The sequence below is a fragment of the Lissotriton helveticus genome, chromosome 9 (genome assembly GCF_964261635.1).
Source record: "Lissotriton helveticus chromosome 9, aLisHel1.1, whole genome shotgun sequence".
NCBI lineage: Eukaryota > Metazoa > Chordata > Amphibia > Caudata > Salamandridae > Lissotriton > Lissotriton helveticus.
The window spans coordinates 1,289,842,968-1,289,860,840 of record NC_136070.1 but is presented as its reverse complement, the minus strand read 5'-3'; the positions used below and the strand labels follow the sequence as shown (position 1 = coordinate 1,289,860,840).

General features: G+C 44.7%; 1 protein-coding gene across 1 annotated transcript in view; it reads left to right on the top strand.

Annotated features, from left to right (window-relative positions):
• Positions 1–5,676, top strand: part of LOC144780829 (NXPE family member 1-like) — a 164,735-nt gene extending 159,059 nt beyond the window's left edge. The window contains exon 7 of the mRNA XM_078659329.1: positions 4,268–5,676. Within this exon, the coding sequence (XP_078515455.1) occupies positions 4,268–4,809 (542 nt within the window). The 3' untranslated portion in view covers positions 4,810–5,676. The remainder of the gene's footprint in view (positions 1–4,267) is intronic.
• Positions 5,677–17,873: the final 12,197 nt, after the last annotated feature.

The window sequence follows — 17,873 nt, the reverse complement described above, 5'->3', positions numbered from 1 at the left end:
TTAGAACTGAAGACTAAGTTCAGACCTAAAGTAAATCTAACTTTAGACTAGATGTCTAAGTTTAGGCCTAAAGTCTATCTTTAGATATGAAGTCTAACTTTAGAACTGAAGACTAAGTTTAGACCTAAAGTAAATCTAACTTTAGACTAGATTTCTAAGTTTAGGCCTAAAGTCTATCTTTAGATATGAAGTCTAACTTTAGAACTGAAGACTAAGTTTAGACCTAAAGTAAATCTAACTTTAGACGAGATGTCTAAGTTTAGGCCTAAAGTCTATCTTTAGATATGAAGTCTAACTTTAGAACTGAAGACTAAGTTTAGACCTAAAGTAAATCTAACTTTAGACTAGATGTCTAAGTTTAGGCCTAAAGTCTATCTTTAGATATGAAGTCTAACTTTAGAACTGAAGACTAAGTTTAGACCTAAAGTAAATCTAACTTTAGACTAGATTTCTAAGTTTAGGCCTAAAGTCTATCTTTAGATATGAAGTCTAACTTTAGAACTGAAGACTAAGTTTAGACCTAAAGTAAATCTAACTTTAGACGAGATGTCTAAGTTTAGGCCTAAAGTCTATCTTTAGATATGAAGTCTAACTTTAGAACTGAAGACTAAGTTTAGACCTAAAGTAAATCTAACTTTAGACTAGATGTCTAAGTTTAGGCCTAAAGTCTATCTTTAGATATGGAGTCTAACTATAGACCTGAAATCTAAATTTAGACTAAGGGTCTGAGCTTAGGGTCTCATTTATGGCATTTCGGCGTAGGGCATCAGAGCGAGGCAGCTTGCTGCACTGCCATAGGCCAAAATGAAAGGTGAGGAATGCAACATATTTAGGCAATGCAGTGCATTCAAGTCCCACCTGCTGGCACTGGTGCCGTTTCGGCGCCTAGTGTCAATGTAGGCACCCTGACGCCATGGTTCAAGGGCGCATTTAGTGCTACTTTCGTAGTGTAAAATGCATCCTCGTGCCTTTGCACCAAGGAAATAGCGTTAAATGCTGGTTAACGCTTCTAACGAAATTACACATAATTACGCATCATTCTGCTGTTATTACAAATTATTGCACTGGAGAGAAATATGCCAGTTACGTCCACCCACAGTTTTATTCCTGCCTCTATGTACCTGACTTACAATTTAGGGGTTTAGTTTGATGTCAAGTATTCCTTTGTTCCCCAAGTGCCAGCCTTGGTGAAGTCAACAGTTTTCCACCTGTATGCCTCATCCAAAGGCAGGTTATTCCTTGCCCTTCCAGCACTGTTAGCTATTAGCTTCAGCAGTGACACAATCTAGAGCACAGTATTGTCTTCTGGCTTAAAAACACACCCAAATGCCTGAGAAGAGACCGAAATGTGGAATACTGACAATTAAACAACACTTTCAATGTAGTGTGCTTTGCTTAGTCTGAAAGGTACCGAAGGGATCTTCTTGCACTACAGCAAATGATCTATGCTTTCCGTGAGTCGCTTAATTCAACAAAGAGCGAAACACATCTCCCAGGAATATGAAAGGGTGTAGAGGTGACAGGACTCTCTTCTCACATGACCATGAGAAGGCAAAGAGGGGTCTTGCCTTTTTTCTCCCATGAACCTGAGAGGGTGTAGAGGTGCCAGGACTTTTCTTCCTTAGACATGAGAGGGTAAAAAGGCACCATGACTGTTCCCGGTGTGAGTTGCAGAACCCAAAGAGGTGCCGCCGTGGGGCCAGGATCCTTGATAGGTGTTTGACTACAGGACTGCCCCGGTTGCTCTGCACTCGAGGGACGTGCGCTGTCCGCCTGAATTAGACAAACCTTTGAGCGAACGCCACATCCAGGATAAGTATATCCATACAGCGTTATTTTGGAAAAAGCCGTTTTTAATTGAATTTTTCTACTCTGTTGATGTTTCCAGGGAGGGATTTCTCGCTGTGGTTTGCCCTGGAGAAAGCAGTGGACCCATAAGGCCGTTCATCAATCAATCAATCAATTTGTATTTGTATAGCGCGCTACTCACCCGGGAGGGTCTCAAGGCGCTTGGGGGAGAGGGGTCCGCTACTGCTCGAACAGCCAGGTCTTGAGTTGCTTCCTGAAGGAGAGGTGATCTTGGGTTAGACGGAGGTGGATGGGGAGGGAGTTCCAAGTCTTGGCTGCCAGGTAGGAGAAGGATCTTCCTCCCATGGTGGCTCTTCCAATGCGTGGAACGGTGGCGAGGGCGAGGCTGGTGGACCGTAGCTGGCGGGTGGGAGTGTAGAAGGTCAGGCGGTTGTTGAGGTACCTGGGGCCCAGGTCGTGGAGAGCCTTGTGTGCGTGGGTGAGGAGTCTGAACTTGATTCTCTTGCTGACGGGGAGCCAGTGCAGGTCTCTCAGGTCTCCGGAGATGTGGTTGCGGCGGGGGATGTCCAGGATGAGTCATGCGGAGGTGTTTTGGATGCGTTGGAGTCTTTTCTGCAGTTTGGCTGTGGTTCCGGCGTAGAGGGTGTTCCCGTAGTCTAGTCGGCTGGTGACGAGAGCCTGGGTGACCGTCTTCCTGGTTTCGGCGGGGATCCATCGGAAGATCTTTCGGACATGCGTAGGATGCTGAAACATGTTGGCAATGGATTTGGGGTCATAGCACCAGTGTATCCTGGGAATACCCTACCTTTTAGTTTTAATATCTGCCATGTCTACATATTAAAGGGATACCTGGAGTTTGTGGTGGATTTTTAATCTTTAACCCCCCTGGCTTTTTCTCAAAAGCGCTCCCTGAAATACGGTAGGAGCCAGTGTGAACCCGATGATGAAGCGTGACACTATTAGAGTGTGTGAGGGTTACTATACAAAGAGGTATTGCTCCCAGTGTTGGTAGTAGCATACGATCACCCCTTTGATAGAGAATTGTGCCTAAACCCAATATTTCAGTTTCTTTTGAGCGGGATACTTCTTGATATTGAGTATTATTTGGGGGGGCGTATCCCTTCCCCCGGTCCTACTTCCTCTGTGTGGACGTACCTCTCCACCTTCAGGCCTTTGGCCGGTATTGTGTGCACGGATGACGATAGCCTGGGGATGGCACATGGACATGAAGTAGGTACTGCTTATCTCTCACATGGACTACAGTGGACAGTTCTCTGAGAGGGCACGATGGTGTGATGGGTGTAGGATTGTGGGCTCCAGAGCTATTCCATTTGATCTCACAGTTGCTTCAGTGGGTCTTACCAGGTAGTTAATGATTTTGAAATTAATGATTGCTCCCTTTAGAGTTTATCCAGAGTGACATGTATACAATCATGCAGGGAAGATAGTTATTCACATCCTTCTGGGCTACATTTCCTGGCCTCTGCCCTATGTTATACACATTAGCCTCAGCGTATCCCACAAATATGTTAAGTATAGTTACATAATAACTTAAAACAGAGGGCCCGATTCACAGAACTAACTTAAGACAAAATCCTAAACTTACTACCATTTTGGTATTCACAGAAGGCACTTACTCATTTTGGTATTCACAGAAGTTAGGATTCCTAACTTTAGGACTCCTAAATGCCTTCTGTGAATACCAAAAGTCTTAAATTTAGGATTTTTCTCAGTTTAGGAGTAGTAAAGTTAGGACTTCTAACTTTAGGACTCCTAAATGCCTTCTGTGAATACCGAAAGTCTTAAAGTTAGGATTTTTCTCAGTTTAGGAGTCCTAAAGTTAGACTTTACTATTCCAAAACTGAGAAAAATCCTAACTTTAAGACTTTCAGCATTCACAGAAGGCATTTAGGAGTCCTAAAGTTAGAAGTCCTAACTTCTGTGAATACCGAAATGAGTAAGTGCCTTCTGTGAATACCAAAATTGTAGTAAATTTAGGATTTTATCTTAAGTTAGTGCTGTGAATCAGGCCCAGAGAGCATATTGATGTTACAATCAGCAAGATAGTTTACTGAGTTTAACAATTGCTGATGACAAAAGGCAGCATGCCATAAGCCATGAAGTCAATCTCCAAAGAAAAAAAGTCTCAGCATTCATTCCTTGTGTGGGTCGATGAATAAAATCCCATAACTTGAGTAATGATACCATCTACAATTTACAGCGCTTAGAAAAGGCAGAAATCTAGCATGAAGCACTACATAAAAAAGTAAATATTAATTATTAATAAACAGGCCTTTCAGCGGACCTTTGATTCCGCATTGGTTTATAGATTGCAACAATGTGTTTTAACCATTCAGGTATCTTTCTTTCTAAAGGTCTACCACCTTGTTTCCCATCCCAGGAGGCCTTTTAATCTACAGAAGTTATACAGTAAGAATGTCTTGTTTTTACATTTCAGACCTCAAGGAACTTGACCTCCACGGCTATGACTGGGAAAAACCACATCTAAATGTGGACACTGAAAGAAACATCAAAATCTGGTTCCGGAAACATGGGATTCCATTCATATTCCGTGATTTTTATTCATTGGCATCGATAGGTGACAAGACTCTCCCTGAACAGATTGCTCATATAGGAGGGAATAAGCATACCGCCATTGCGTTTACAGTTGGCGCACATTTCCGACCATTACCTCTACACATCTACATTCGAAGAGCGATCAACGTCCGCAGAGCCATACAGCAACTTCTTCTAAGAAGCCCAGAGACAAAAGTCGTCATTAAAACTGAGAATACTTCTCTTGAACCTGAAAATTTGGAACCTATGAGTGACTTCCATGCCTACATTCATTACCAAATCATGAACACCCTGCTGCAGGATCTGGACATTGGCATCGTGGACGCGTGGGACATGACGGTGGCCGCTGCTACAAGTCTCCTTCACCCACCACAATATATCATTCAAAATGAAATCAACCTCTTACTCACATACATCTGCTGAAAGAGAGGCAGTAGCCCCTGGGCTTGCACATCTGCTCACTGTCTGCTTAGGAAACTAGCACACCAAGAAAACCAAAGATCAAAAACAGTGGTTCACCAGAAGGCAAATGTTTTGTATTTATTATACATATTTAAAGAGGACTTTTGACCCATTCGATGTGTCAATATATCACTGTATTATGGATAAACAACACGCTGCAGCGGGGTCCCAACGGTTCCATTCTAACTAAACTGAGAGCCTGTTTGGCCTCTGGGAATATGACTTGTAGATCATTATTCTTTTGAAGTTTGCAGGCTCAGCAGCCGGGCCTTAGATGATCTCGGCCCGATTCACAGAACTAACTTAAGACTAAATCATAAACTTACTACTTTTGGTATTCACAGAAGTTAGGATTTTGTCTTAAGTTTGTCTTAAGTTTGTCTCAAGACAGACTTAAGACAGTCTTAAGTTAGGATTTTGTCTCAAGTCTGTCTTAAGACAAACTTAAGACAAAATCCTAACTTCTGTGAATACCAAAAGTAGTACGTTTAGGATTTTGTCTTAAATTAGTTCTGTGAATTGGGCCCCTTATGTTCTCATCCGTTAGCACTTTTTAATCCCAGACTACTTGTACTTGGCCTTTGTAGACTCTTATCCCTTGAGTGTCTTTCATCCATGGATGAGCTTGTAGTTTAAACTGCGCATCTTCCCGTAGATGGGCAATATCTGGATGCTGTTGTGTGTCCACCATTGATTTAGCCTCCAATGGCTTGCTCGGCTTTGACCACTATACCATCTATTCCTCACAGTTATTATGTCAAACTGTCATACACTTTTGTTTTAACATTGACACCATGATTGTTCCCTATTAAAATTACTCCTTATTGTCATGGTAGCCAATTTTAAATTATACACTTTTGTTTACACATTTTCTCACTGCAACTAATATCCCACACCATTCTATCCCTCCTTTGTCATTTTATGGTTGGATCCATCGCTGGTGGTCTCGGTGAAGTGGAGAATAACACACTACTTCAACAGGTGTGTCTCCCTATCTATACGAGTATCCATAAAAGTACCAAATGATGATGCTCCGCCATATGGGTGGGCTGATGGGATTCATTTCCTGTACATAGTGACACTTACGTTATTTCAGACACATGGTTTCTTTATTCTACTTTTGTTTATAATACAGACCACTGACAGTCATGTTTGTTTGTTTTTGCACCACGTTATTATGGAATATTAGTTGTTACTTCACTAACTAGTACATCAGAAGTAATTACATCATGATAAGCACATCAGGTCATGTTAACCTCTCTCTATATATATATATTACCTACTGGCGAGTGCCAGTAGGTAGTTATAGTTAAGACCTAGTTTCCATAGGAAAAGCTGTTTTGAGTTGCCAGTATCTGGCATGGTTTGACAAATCTTCGCGAAATTTTCAAAACTAATGGTTCACTCAGGTCAGCTCCTGTCTTGAAAGTTTCGGAGTGATTCGTCAAGCAGGGCCCGAGAAAAAAGGGGGGGCCCAAAACACGTTTTCCCCATGTTAATTTCCATAGGAACTTTAGACAAAGCTACAGCCCGAACTGCTGAATAGAATTGCACCACATTTGGCAAAAAGGTAGCTCTTGGTTCAGAAAGCATTTTTTTTTAATGGTAAAAATCCGGTAAGTAGTTCCTGAGAAATTCAAAAATAGAAAAATATCGATATCTGTTGACCATGGTGGATCCGCGAACCCTTCCGATCACAGGCTTTATTCTGATTGGCTGCCGACACTCCAAACCAAAAATTCTTGGCAGCCATCTTGAACCGAGTCACAAGAAAAAAGGTTGAAAAACAAGATAATGGGCAGGGTAGAAACACCCTGACCCCCTATGCGTGCTAAGGGGGTGCTCCAGGCCAAAGAAAGCATTTTGTAAAATTTTGTGTGTGGGATTCGCGTACGGTACGCGAATTCGGCCGAAAATATAAATTAAAAACGAAGTGCTGACTCCTGCGCTTCATTTGTTTTAAGCCCCCGGGTGGGCCAGGGCCCTGGGGCAGTCCATAATTGTGTAGCGGGGGCCCACTGTGGCCCCCACAGCCCTGGTGCCAATCAACTCCCCAGGGCTTTGCTAATCATGCATGGGGCAAGCAGCCCCCTGCAGCCCCGAGGACCGTCACCTCCCCGGGCTTTTTTAAAGAAATGCATGGGGGCTCCTTCACCTCCCACGCTGCCCCAGGGACCACCACCTCCCCGGGGCTTTAATTAATATAGGGTGGGGGCCTTGTGACCCCCCCAAGCCCCGGGGACTGCCATCTCCCGGGGCTACTTTATAAAACTATGTTTGGGGGGCTCTTGCCCCTCCACACTGCCCTAGGGACCACCACCTCCCTGAGGCCCTCTTCATTTAAATATGATGGGTCATTGTGGACCCCCTGCCCCGGGGACCACCACCTCCCCGGGACTTTAAACCAGTTGGGAGGGGGGCCGCAAGGCCCCAGTCCAGGAGCCCTCTTTGGCCCTGGGGACTGAAACCCCTAGGGCTGGCTCCAGCAATGTCCCTGGGTGCCCTCCCCGGGGACATTGCAGTTTGTAATGGCAGGGCGGGAGCATTGCAAACTTCTGCTTCTCTTTATGGAAGTGAGAGCAGAAAAACTGCTGTTGTATCTATGAACCAAAGCAAATTTGCTTTTGGGCAAAGGCAGGCGCATGTTAGCAGTTCCCTGTGACCAGAAACAATGCTGGTTCCTTCAGGAGGTGGGGAGCCAGCAGGGACTGCAGGGGCATTGGGGCTCTGGGGGATGCATGCCCCCCTCCCGTACAAATATAACTAAAAAAAGAGGCAAAGCCCCGGGGAATGGGGTCCCTGGGGCTAAAAAAGGCCTCATAAGGGGTATGCACGGCCCCCCTCCTTTAAATGTAGTTTTCATTTTTTTTAAGTGGTCTTGCTCTGGGCGATGGGGTCTCCGGGGCCTAAATCAGCCTCGGGAGGGGGGCCGCGCAGCCCCATTCCCAGTTTAAAAAGAAATAAATGACTCATGCCATGGGGGATGGGATCACAAGGGCCCCAAAAAACTTAAGAGAAGGGGGCCACAAAGCCCCCCTTTTAAAAATATAGAAATAAAAGAGAAGCCGGCATCTCGCACCACTCTGCAAACGCACCTCCTGTAGCGTTCTGGTTAGGGGGATTAGGCCCCCTTAAATCCTGAGGGTCTTTAGGGGCCAAATAGCCCACCAGGTACCTCCAGTGAGCCCCACTCAGTGGTATTGCTAAGAGGTGGTCCGAGGCCACGCTCCTTTTCACACCACTCCGCAAACGTGCCTCTTGGCGCACTGCTGGTGGGGAGATGAGGTCCTTTTGTGTCCTGAGGACCTCAGGACTACAGTGGACTTCATCCCCCGAGCAGCAATGCGCCAAGAGGCGTGTTTGCAAAGGGGTGTAAAGTGGGGGCGTGGCCTCGGACCACTCTCAGCAATTCAGCTTTGTGGGGGTTACTAGAGATAACAGGAGGGCTAGTTGGCACCCAGGGACCCTCAGGAGGCAAGGGGACTTCATCCCCCAACCAAGAGTGCCCCAGCAGGTGCATTTGCACAGTGCTGGAGAAAGGGGGTGTGGCCTGTGTCTACCTCTCAGCAGTCCCACTATCTGGGGCATACTGGAGGTATCAGGTAGGCTAATTAGCCCCTAAGGACCCCCACCAAGGAAGGAAACTTTAATCCCCATCCAAGAGCGTGCCAGAGAGCGTGTTTGCAAAGGGGGCGTGGTCTGCTATGAGAACTTACCAATCCTGCTGTGTGGGAGTTACTGGAGCTAAAAGGAGGGGTAGTTGGCCCCCAAGGTTGTCCTTGGGGGCCAACTACCCCTCATGTTACCTCCAGTAAGTCCCACACTGTGAGATTGCTAGGAGGCCTTCGGAGGCCACGCTCACCTTTCTCCACCACTCTGCCAACGCACCCCCTGGCACAGTTCTGGTTGAGGGATGAAGTCTACTTTACCTGAGGGACTTTGGGGGCCAAGTAGCCCTCCTGGTAACTCTTGTAAGTCCTAGGCAGTGGAATTCCTGAGTGCTGGTCACAGGCCCAGACCCCTTACTGCATCATTCTGCAAACGCGACTACTATGTTATAGTTAGAAATTAGCATTTAAAAGACCTTGTAAATTCACTGAAATGAACATAGGTTTCAGGGACGTTATAGTTAGAAATTAGCATTTAAAAAACCTTAGAAATTCACTGAAAAAAACACGTTTCAGGGACGTTATAGTTAGATGGACATTTCACTCATACAAAACCAGAGAAATTCAGCAGTTATAGTTAGTTGAGCTAACGATAACTCTCGCCCATGCAATGCACTGCTGATGAAGTCACATATTACATCACTCATGACATGGTCAGTGACATCACTGATGACATCTCAAATGACATCATTGATGACATCATCCAGGGACAGTATGTTTTATATATATATATATATATATATATCCTTCCAAAAAAGCCCCCGAGCTTTAGAGACGCACTCCAACAAGGAACAGTTCATCACGAACTTTTATTCAACGGAGTCAGCAATTACAACTTGATTAATTGGTGTCCCTGACGTGTTTCGATGCCTCGAGCATCTTAATCATAGGGCAGGTGATTTGGAAAGTCAGGTGCAGACTGCCACTCATTTCATCCAGCATGCATCTTCCAGTGAATTGCATGCTGGTAGTGGTAGTCTCAATTCCTCCCCTTCAGTGGGGTCAGTTATTTCCAACAATAATTCTGTTGGGGGACTTCATCCCCCAACCAGAAGTGCACCAGGAGATATGTTTAAAAAGTGGTGGAGAAAGGGGCGTGGCTTCTGCACACCCCTTAGCAATCCTGCTGTGTTGCTCTAGAGGGTCCTTCGGGGCCAACAAGCCATCCTGTAGTGTGCCAGAAGGCACAACTGTAGTGTGGTGCAGAAAGAAAGCGAGACCTCAGGCACCTTGCTGGTAGCCTTTTCTTTTTTTTATGATAAGCGCCAGGATGCCCTTTGGGTGACAGATGCGCTCTATAAGTATGCCTACATACATACATACATAAGGGAAGGGGGGCCACACCCCCAGCGGGCCAGGTATTTTTAGAATGGAGAGGTGGGCCACAGTGCCCCCCCCGGCCGAATATGGCCCTGTGGACCCCATCACTTTTTTCATTTAAAAAAAGAAGATAAATGAAGAGAGGCCGCGTGACTCCCTACCCTGGCAGAATTTTAGCCTTAGGAACCCCACCCCCCACGGCCTGCCCTTTATTATTCTTAATTTTTTTTTAACATGGGAGGGGGGCTGCATGGCCCTCCTCCCAGGACAATTGTGGGCCTATGGACCCGATACCCCGGGACCTGGCCACAATTGTGGGTGCCCTGGTCCCACAGAGTCAGAAGGAAAAACGAGGGAACCCTACTCCCTTAGGAACCAGGGTGCGTACTTTATATAGAAAACAACAGTTCCAGTGGTATAATACATACACGTTCTTTAGTCAATGCAAAGCATAATAGCAATATCAGTTGAGGGTTAGAGGGGATGTTAGAGACAGAGATAAAGCTCATGACCCCAAGGTTCATATCATAATTAAATGTGTATTGTTTTCAAAAAGAGTAAATAACATATAAATTGTACACAATAGGTTTCAAACAGTGCGGAGTGTCCCAAGTGTATTCGAAGAACCAAAGAACAAACAGTTGAGTGACATTAAGTGAAAATATTTACAAGGTTTCCAAAAATATATATTCTAAAGGAAACGACTATTGAATGATAAGGACAACAGAATGTTTCAGCGACTATATACAATCATAGGCGCTGTCTATGTGGTTCGCTTCCATAAAGCGTCAACGGCGTTTCGACCCGACTATGAATAAGGGGTCTCGTCAGGACCAAAGCAGTGGGGGACATCTGAGTTTCACAAAGCTCATTCACTTTTGGTGAGGTGTGCCAAACGTGTGTGTTAAAAAAACAGAGAGTAAAAAATTACTCACAAGTTCACTGATAGCGGTGAATGAGCAATCGATAGATTAATTGAGGAACCGCTGGATGATTGGATGCGTAAGGGATCCCACGGTGGGGCTGTAAAATCACAGCAGTTGGATCCCGTCAGACTGCGACTGGCTATCTAGCTGGGTGCCCAAGGCATTGTCTGTGGCATTTCTCATTTCACCTCCGCCCCATTGTGGGCTGCACACATCGACCAGCTTCCAGCGGTCATCCGACTTTAAGTCGGTTGATCATTCTACAGCCCCACCGTGGGCTCCCTTACGCATCCAGCCATTCAGCGGTTCCTCTGTTAACCTATCGGTTGCTCATTTGAAAACAATACAAATTTAATTATGATATGAACCTTGGTGTCATGAGCTTTATCTCTGTCTCTAACATCCCCTCTAACCCTCAGCTGATATTGCTATTATGCTTTGGATTGACTAAAGAACGTATATGTATTATTCCACTGGAACCGTTGTTTTCTATACTGGTCCCACAGAGGGCACCTAGTTTCCCGTGCTGGGGAACGTGGGAGGAGCCTGAAGGCCCCTGCGGTCCCAGCCAGCTCCCCGCATCCTGTGGGATCTGGCATTGCTTTTGACAGCAGGAGCTGCTAACATGCAGCCGCCTCTGTCCAAAAGCAATTCTGCTCTGCTTTGTGCAAACGAGACCCTTGGGGTCATGGTGTTTCTAAACAGTTTTTGTGGGACTTGGTTTAACCAAGCCCCAAGACGGCTGCTAACACTTTCCGGTTGAAGTGTTGGCAGCCAATCAAATTTCAGTCGAATTTCAGTATGATTTTGGGCTCCCAGATATCTATATTTTTTAACTAAAATATCTCAGAAACTACTGAAAGGATTTACACCAAATCACATACGCTTCCTGGACCAACATGAAGCTTTCTGCCAAATTTGGTGTCATTCTGTTCAGCGGGTTGGACTGTGGTCATGTTTAAAGAAAAACTTCATAGGCATAACATGGGGAAACCGCGTTTTGTATGCCCCCTTTTTCTTGCTTCGCCTCATGTATGAACTCAAAAACTATAAACACAGCAGCTAAATGAAAAAGGGGAAGCTTTTTGAAAATTGTGCGAATATTCGTCAAGCAGCGCCAAAGTTACTGGCAGCACAAAAAAAGGTTTTCCTATGGAAACTTTGGTCCTAACTATAAACACCTACCGGCGACCAATATATACTGTAAAAAGAGGTCAAAGTTATGTTATAGTTAGTTGAATTAGTCACTGACAACATTACTGTTTTGAACTAAAAAAAACAACACAGAAATTGACCAGTTATATTTAGCAGCACTACCTATAATTTGCCGGCATGTACTGATTATGACCTCACAAATGACATCACTCATGACATGTTCTATGACATCATTTATAACATCCCTGATGGGATCTCAAATGACATCATTGACACAAAAAACAGATATTACAAGGAAAGCAAACTCCCTTGTAGGGGCATTTAAAATCATTCAGAAATCAACAGGAGATTTGTCTTATCGCACTTTATTAAAAATAATTGCTGCAAAACTCCTGCCTGCCTTAACTTATGGTAGTGAAGCACTCACTGGTAAAGATGCTGAGATTATTAATGTCGCCGTGGCCAAAACGTATAGATCTTTATTCTCTCTCTCGAAGAATGCCTCACAAGCCCAGGTGAGACTGGAGTTTGGGCTAAACAATCAATACTACGCAAGGAAAGGGCACATACTAAAAGTATGGAACAGAATAAAAAACGATCAGGATAACGAAATGTCCCGTTTATTGTGGCAAGAAGTAAATAATAAATCAAACACAAATGGCAGCTCCTACTTAAATAGCGCAATTGCAGAATTTGGTATAACACCCATCTGGAAAGCCACAATTACGTCGGAGAGCTTCAAAAAAACAATAAACAAACTCACTAATTACCTCTCCTTGATTCAGGATAAAGATATTTTGGTTAAACGCAGCCATGCATGGTCAATTGTCTCCGGATTTAAGAATAAAAAGGTTCAAACTTACCTGGAAACACCATGGTCTAAGAAAGATAAACACATTTTTATTAATGCTAGATTTGGCTTCTTTCCAGGCCCATGTCACTTAGCTCCATGGAAAAGATTACAAGAAAATAACTTGTGCGGGCTTTGTAAACTAGGAGAAGAAAACATTTTACATCTATTGTGTCTTTGTCCGGATCTGGAAATCGAAAGAAAAACTATGCTTAAAAGAATGTTTAATATGCGTGGTGTAAGAACATGTAGACAGGCCCTGATCGCAAGTCTAAATCCAGAAGATCTGCCAATGAGTTCTGCACTTGTCAAATTCCTTTGTGCGGTACACAAAAAATTGGAGGCTTTCGTTTGACCAAACAACAGACTATGTGAATATGGATTTTATATAATACAGTTTTTGAAACAATCATAAAGGACAGACTATTAGACAATTAAATGTGTATGATATATATTTAACTCTTTGGAAATTAATTGAAAAACCGATTGTTTTAAAATTTAAAAAAATTGGTGACGTTTTAGCTGCTTTTTTGTAAGATTTTAATTAATCAAACAAATAAAATAAACTTGAACTTGAACTTGACATCATTGATGACATCACTGATGAAATCATCCAAGCTTCGTTTCCCAGCATAGCGCTCTATAAATTACAATGGCAGTGGAGTGGAGGATTGACAGTAATTACTAAGTAGCTCAGGAGAATATTAGGTGTCATTACTGCCATCACAGATACAATGCTCTTGGGTGCAGAAAGTATGAATTATGTGCAACATTAATCTTATACCTTACAATTTACACCTGGCATAGTTCACATTAGCAATCAACCACATATACACATAACCCTCCCTGTGTATGGTGGTCAATCCGTATACAACTGTTCACAGAAAGGCAAGGGGCATATCACCAAGAACCAGCGATAATTATCGCTAAGCGCACTTAGCGCTAGGATAATTATCGCCGGCCATTGCTGGTTTCTATCGCTGAGATAGAGCGCTATCAGCGACGCTTATCTCAAAAGCGATAGAAATATCAGCAATAGCTACATATTGTGCGATTATCGCTGGAAATCCAGCAATAATCGCACAATGATTGACGAAACGTTGGTGATAGGGCAGGGCAGACTTAACCATGATATCCACCTTCCATTGGATATCATGGTTAAGTCAAACTACAAGCAGGCGTAAGGAAAGTAGTGATAACCACGGTTAGTGCTACTTTTCTTATCGCTATGCTTGTTAGCGTGCCCATTGATAATTGGAGAAATGTCGGTTAGCGACATTTCTCCAGTTATTCTGGGAAGGAACGCCCACTTTGCTTCTCATTAGAAATGCAAAGGGAGGTGCAGGAAAAAAGGTTGCTAACATACGATTATGCATGTTAGCACCCTCTTGGTGATAGGGCAAAAACATCTCCGCTTTTCGGGATTTTAAAGCCAGAAAAGCAGAAATAAGGCCCTTGATGATATGCTCCCTGTTAGACCTGTCTGGATTTTTTTTGCGCAGTCCCTCCTCATTATTATTTATTTTGTCCCCTTTTTGCCCCTCATACCCTTATTATTTTTCTGTCTACTATTTTTTTTAGGTGTTGGTCAAGGGGATAGGTGTTCTTTTTCCCCCCATAATCTTTTACCTCAGGCCCTGAGGCCTGTTCTGACAGGAAAGTTGGCACCACCTAAAATGGTGGCCACCAACTGCCCCAACTGTCGCACCTAGAACTTGGCCATAGCTTAACATAGGGCATTCCAGAACCTTCTGGTCCATGCTGGACCATTGAAGGGCAGCCTATAAAAGGCGGAATGCGGGGCAGCCATTTTGTCTACCTGTGGAAGTCAGCTGGAGGACAGGTGGTAGCTGAGGGTGGGAAAGAGGTTAGACTGAGGGTTGACCCCCTGGACTGGGAATCTGCCTTATTGGTCCAACCCATTACTCCCCTGTTGGTTACTTGTCCTGGCCCCGCTGTGGGAAGTTACTTGGAGACCCTGGGCGCCTGGCTTGCCCCTGTTCTAAATACTATAGGGGAAGTCTGTAGGAGAAGGAGACTGCAGCGCTGCGGAGCGCAGTCCTCTGCCCAGCTTAAGGATCCCAAAAGAGACTGTGCCAGCTTAAGGATCCTGATCGAATTAGGGCTAATCCTGGTGCCCTCCCCTGTTGCTCAGTTCATTAAATTGGTAGCTGACCGACTTCTGGGAAGCCCCATTGCGCTACACCCCCAGCGAGCCCCTTCCTACCTGTGGCAGCGGAGGTAGTGGGATGAGGAGTTACTCTGCGTGGGAGCCGGTGGTTGCGTGCTGAGGGAGCAGAGGCGGCGAGTTGTCAAGCCGTTCTGCCATTTCCAGCGCGAGGTGAGGCGGCGCTGATTCCGACCTGCAACTGCGGCCCCAGAGGTGAGGAGAGGAGAAGAGGGACAGCGCGGTGTGTCCAGCACGGTCTCTAGAGAGGAGACGCTACCTTCCCGCGCATGCCCCGTTGAGCCGCCGGGCTCCGTGAGGCGGAGCCGGATCTGCAAAGGCGGGAGCAGCCACTGAGGAGCGAGGAGCGCTCCGCGCATGCTCCAGTAACCAGTGCGCCCCTCTCACTCGAGCGCCTCAGGAAGGAGCTGGCGCGAGTAGAGAAGGGGGCCTGGGAAGGGCGCGCTCTGTTCTTCCTTCACCCCAGGAGCAAGAAAGTAGTTGGAGCGGAAAAGGGGGTATTTTGAAGGCGCTCTTCGCTATTCCCCCGCCCCAGCCTCAAATAAGCAGCTGGCTCGGCGGGAGGGAGTAGTGTGAGGCCAGTGAGACCTCGAGGGAGCTTCAAGAGAGCAGCGACGCGTGGAGACTGGGACAACATCGTCTCCACGCTACAGTAAGGAGTGGGGCCCTCAGGGGAGTTCTAAGCCCAAGGAATAATTCTAACTTATGCCTGTGCCTAACAATTTGCCTCCCAGGGTGGATTAGGAGCTCTGAGGAGCAGGAATCTAGTGCAAGACATACTTAACTGGCCTGAGTGGGCATAAAGGTTAATTGCCAAATATTGTATAATGCCCATTTAAAGGTAATGTGCTACAGGAATTGGTGATAATTTGCATTACAGATCCAAGGTGTTATTGCAAGTACTGAGATCAGTTATAGAGTATGAGTCCTGTTTAAACCTGTTTAAAAGCTTTGCCTAAGTTGAATGATAGAACCTCTAGTGATGTAAAAGCTGGTGACTTAAGTAGCACCTTAGTGGGGACTACAGTAATTTTCCCAATTAATAGGTTTTCTTCTCCAAAAGGGAATCTGCATAAAATGTCAATTTAGTACTGGTGAAAGACTAGCATATTTACAAGTCACATGTATTGAGTTGTGATTCTTTTTCCACAGACAAACAGTGTTATAATTTCCCCTGAACCAAGTGTACATTTTTCCTGTGTGGATATTAAGGGTTAAACCAGAGAGTATATTATTTTTATAAAACAGCTCATATTTTCCTAACATTTTTGGTGTAGCGTTTTTCTTTTGTGTGCTATTGCGTGGTTTTATTCTTGGGTGGTCTGCAACCTTAACACTGTGCCTCTGAAGTGCTTGTCTTGCCCTAGGCCAGGCTACCCAGTTCCAACACCCCCTAGTTCCTAAAAATAGTGACTGTCAGTCCCAAAACAAATGTGGTACTGGAGACAATTTTTGTCTATATGAAACCCCTGACACTCACGAACCTACATTGAGAAAAGAAGTCGATATTAGTAGAGCATTGCTCACTGTAAACAGTGTTTACTCTATGGAGAAAGTCCATTCTATACCACACTGTTTGCAAACACTGAAACTTTCATGAGAAATACACCACAGAGTATCAATACTTATCTAGGAAGAACGGTGTACACTCTATACAACAGTTGCAGAAAATACACTCTGTGTATTGAGGACTGCAGTGAAAGGCAAACCTATAGATTTATGGAGTAAAGCCGTCATTGTACCCATCTATGATAAAGGGAATCTCAATTGCCCTGCCTGTTATCGCCCAATCGCGTTGATTGATTCCACGGTAAACATCATGGGACGGTAATCCTGGGCGATTTGGAGAACTGGGCAGAGGCTCGCTCTTTTTTTACCCTGTCCAGTATGGCTTTCGACAAGGTCTAGGGACTGTAGAAAAAACCCTTAATCTAACTCTCATCATAGGCACATATGCCCAAGGCAGGAGAAGGGCCATACAGGTGGCATTTATGGACCTCTCCTGTGCTTTTGACCTTGTAAATAGGAGCATACTATGGGATCTAATGGAACAGGCGCGTATTGAGACCCATCTGGTGGTCTGATAAAACACCTGCATCGAGACTCCGCAATGAGGGTGCGCTTTACACGGAATGGGGATTGTACTTCCCCAATAAATGTGACTAGAGGGGTGAGGCAGGGTTGCACATTGGCGCCTTTCCTTTTTTTATACATGAATTCCCTAGACACCGCTTTAAGGGCTTGCTGTGATGATGTTCCTAGGATTGGTATGCAGGCGGTCCCTGTGCGGCTCAATGCGGATGACGCGGTTCTCTTAGGTCTGACCGCAAATGCCCTTCAAAAGCTTCCGAACGAGTTTAGTGATTTTATGCTGAGATTAAAACTTAAGGTAAATCAGTTAAAATATTTTATTAGGACTTGTGGTTCAAAACACATGATTCAAAAACGTTTAATTATTGCACAATTTGAAAAAGTTCCTTTTTTCAACTACTTTGGTATTTTATTGGAGGCAAATGGATCATGGGACGGGTTACTTATCCAAAGGGCTCAAAAGATGTGTGCAGCTGAAGATGCAATGTTTAGATTTGCAAAAGTGTTAGGCCACAAGCCTGTATACGAAATGATTCAACTTTATGAAAGTAAGTGCCTATCGGTGGGCACTAATGGAGCCGGAGTCTGGGGCGGTACTGCCTGCACAAAACTTCAAGTACACTAAAATAGGTTTCTGTGCAGGCTGCTGGACTTTCCTAAATCCTCTGCAAGCCTAATTGCACATTTGGAATTGGGTATTGGGTTCACGGAGGACCAAATCTCCATGGCACTCCTTAAATTCAGATAACATGACAGCTATCCCATGGTTGGCTTATGTGCAAAACACCGTCTCTAGCCTGGGGTATAGTCATCTCTTTGAGTCACAG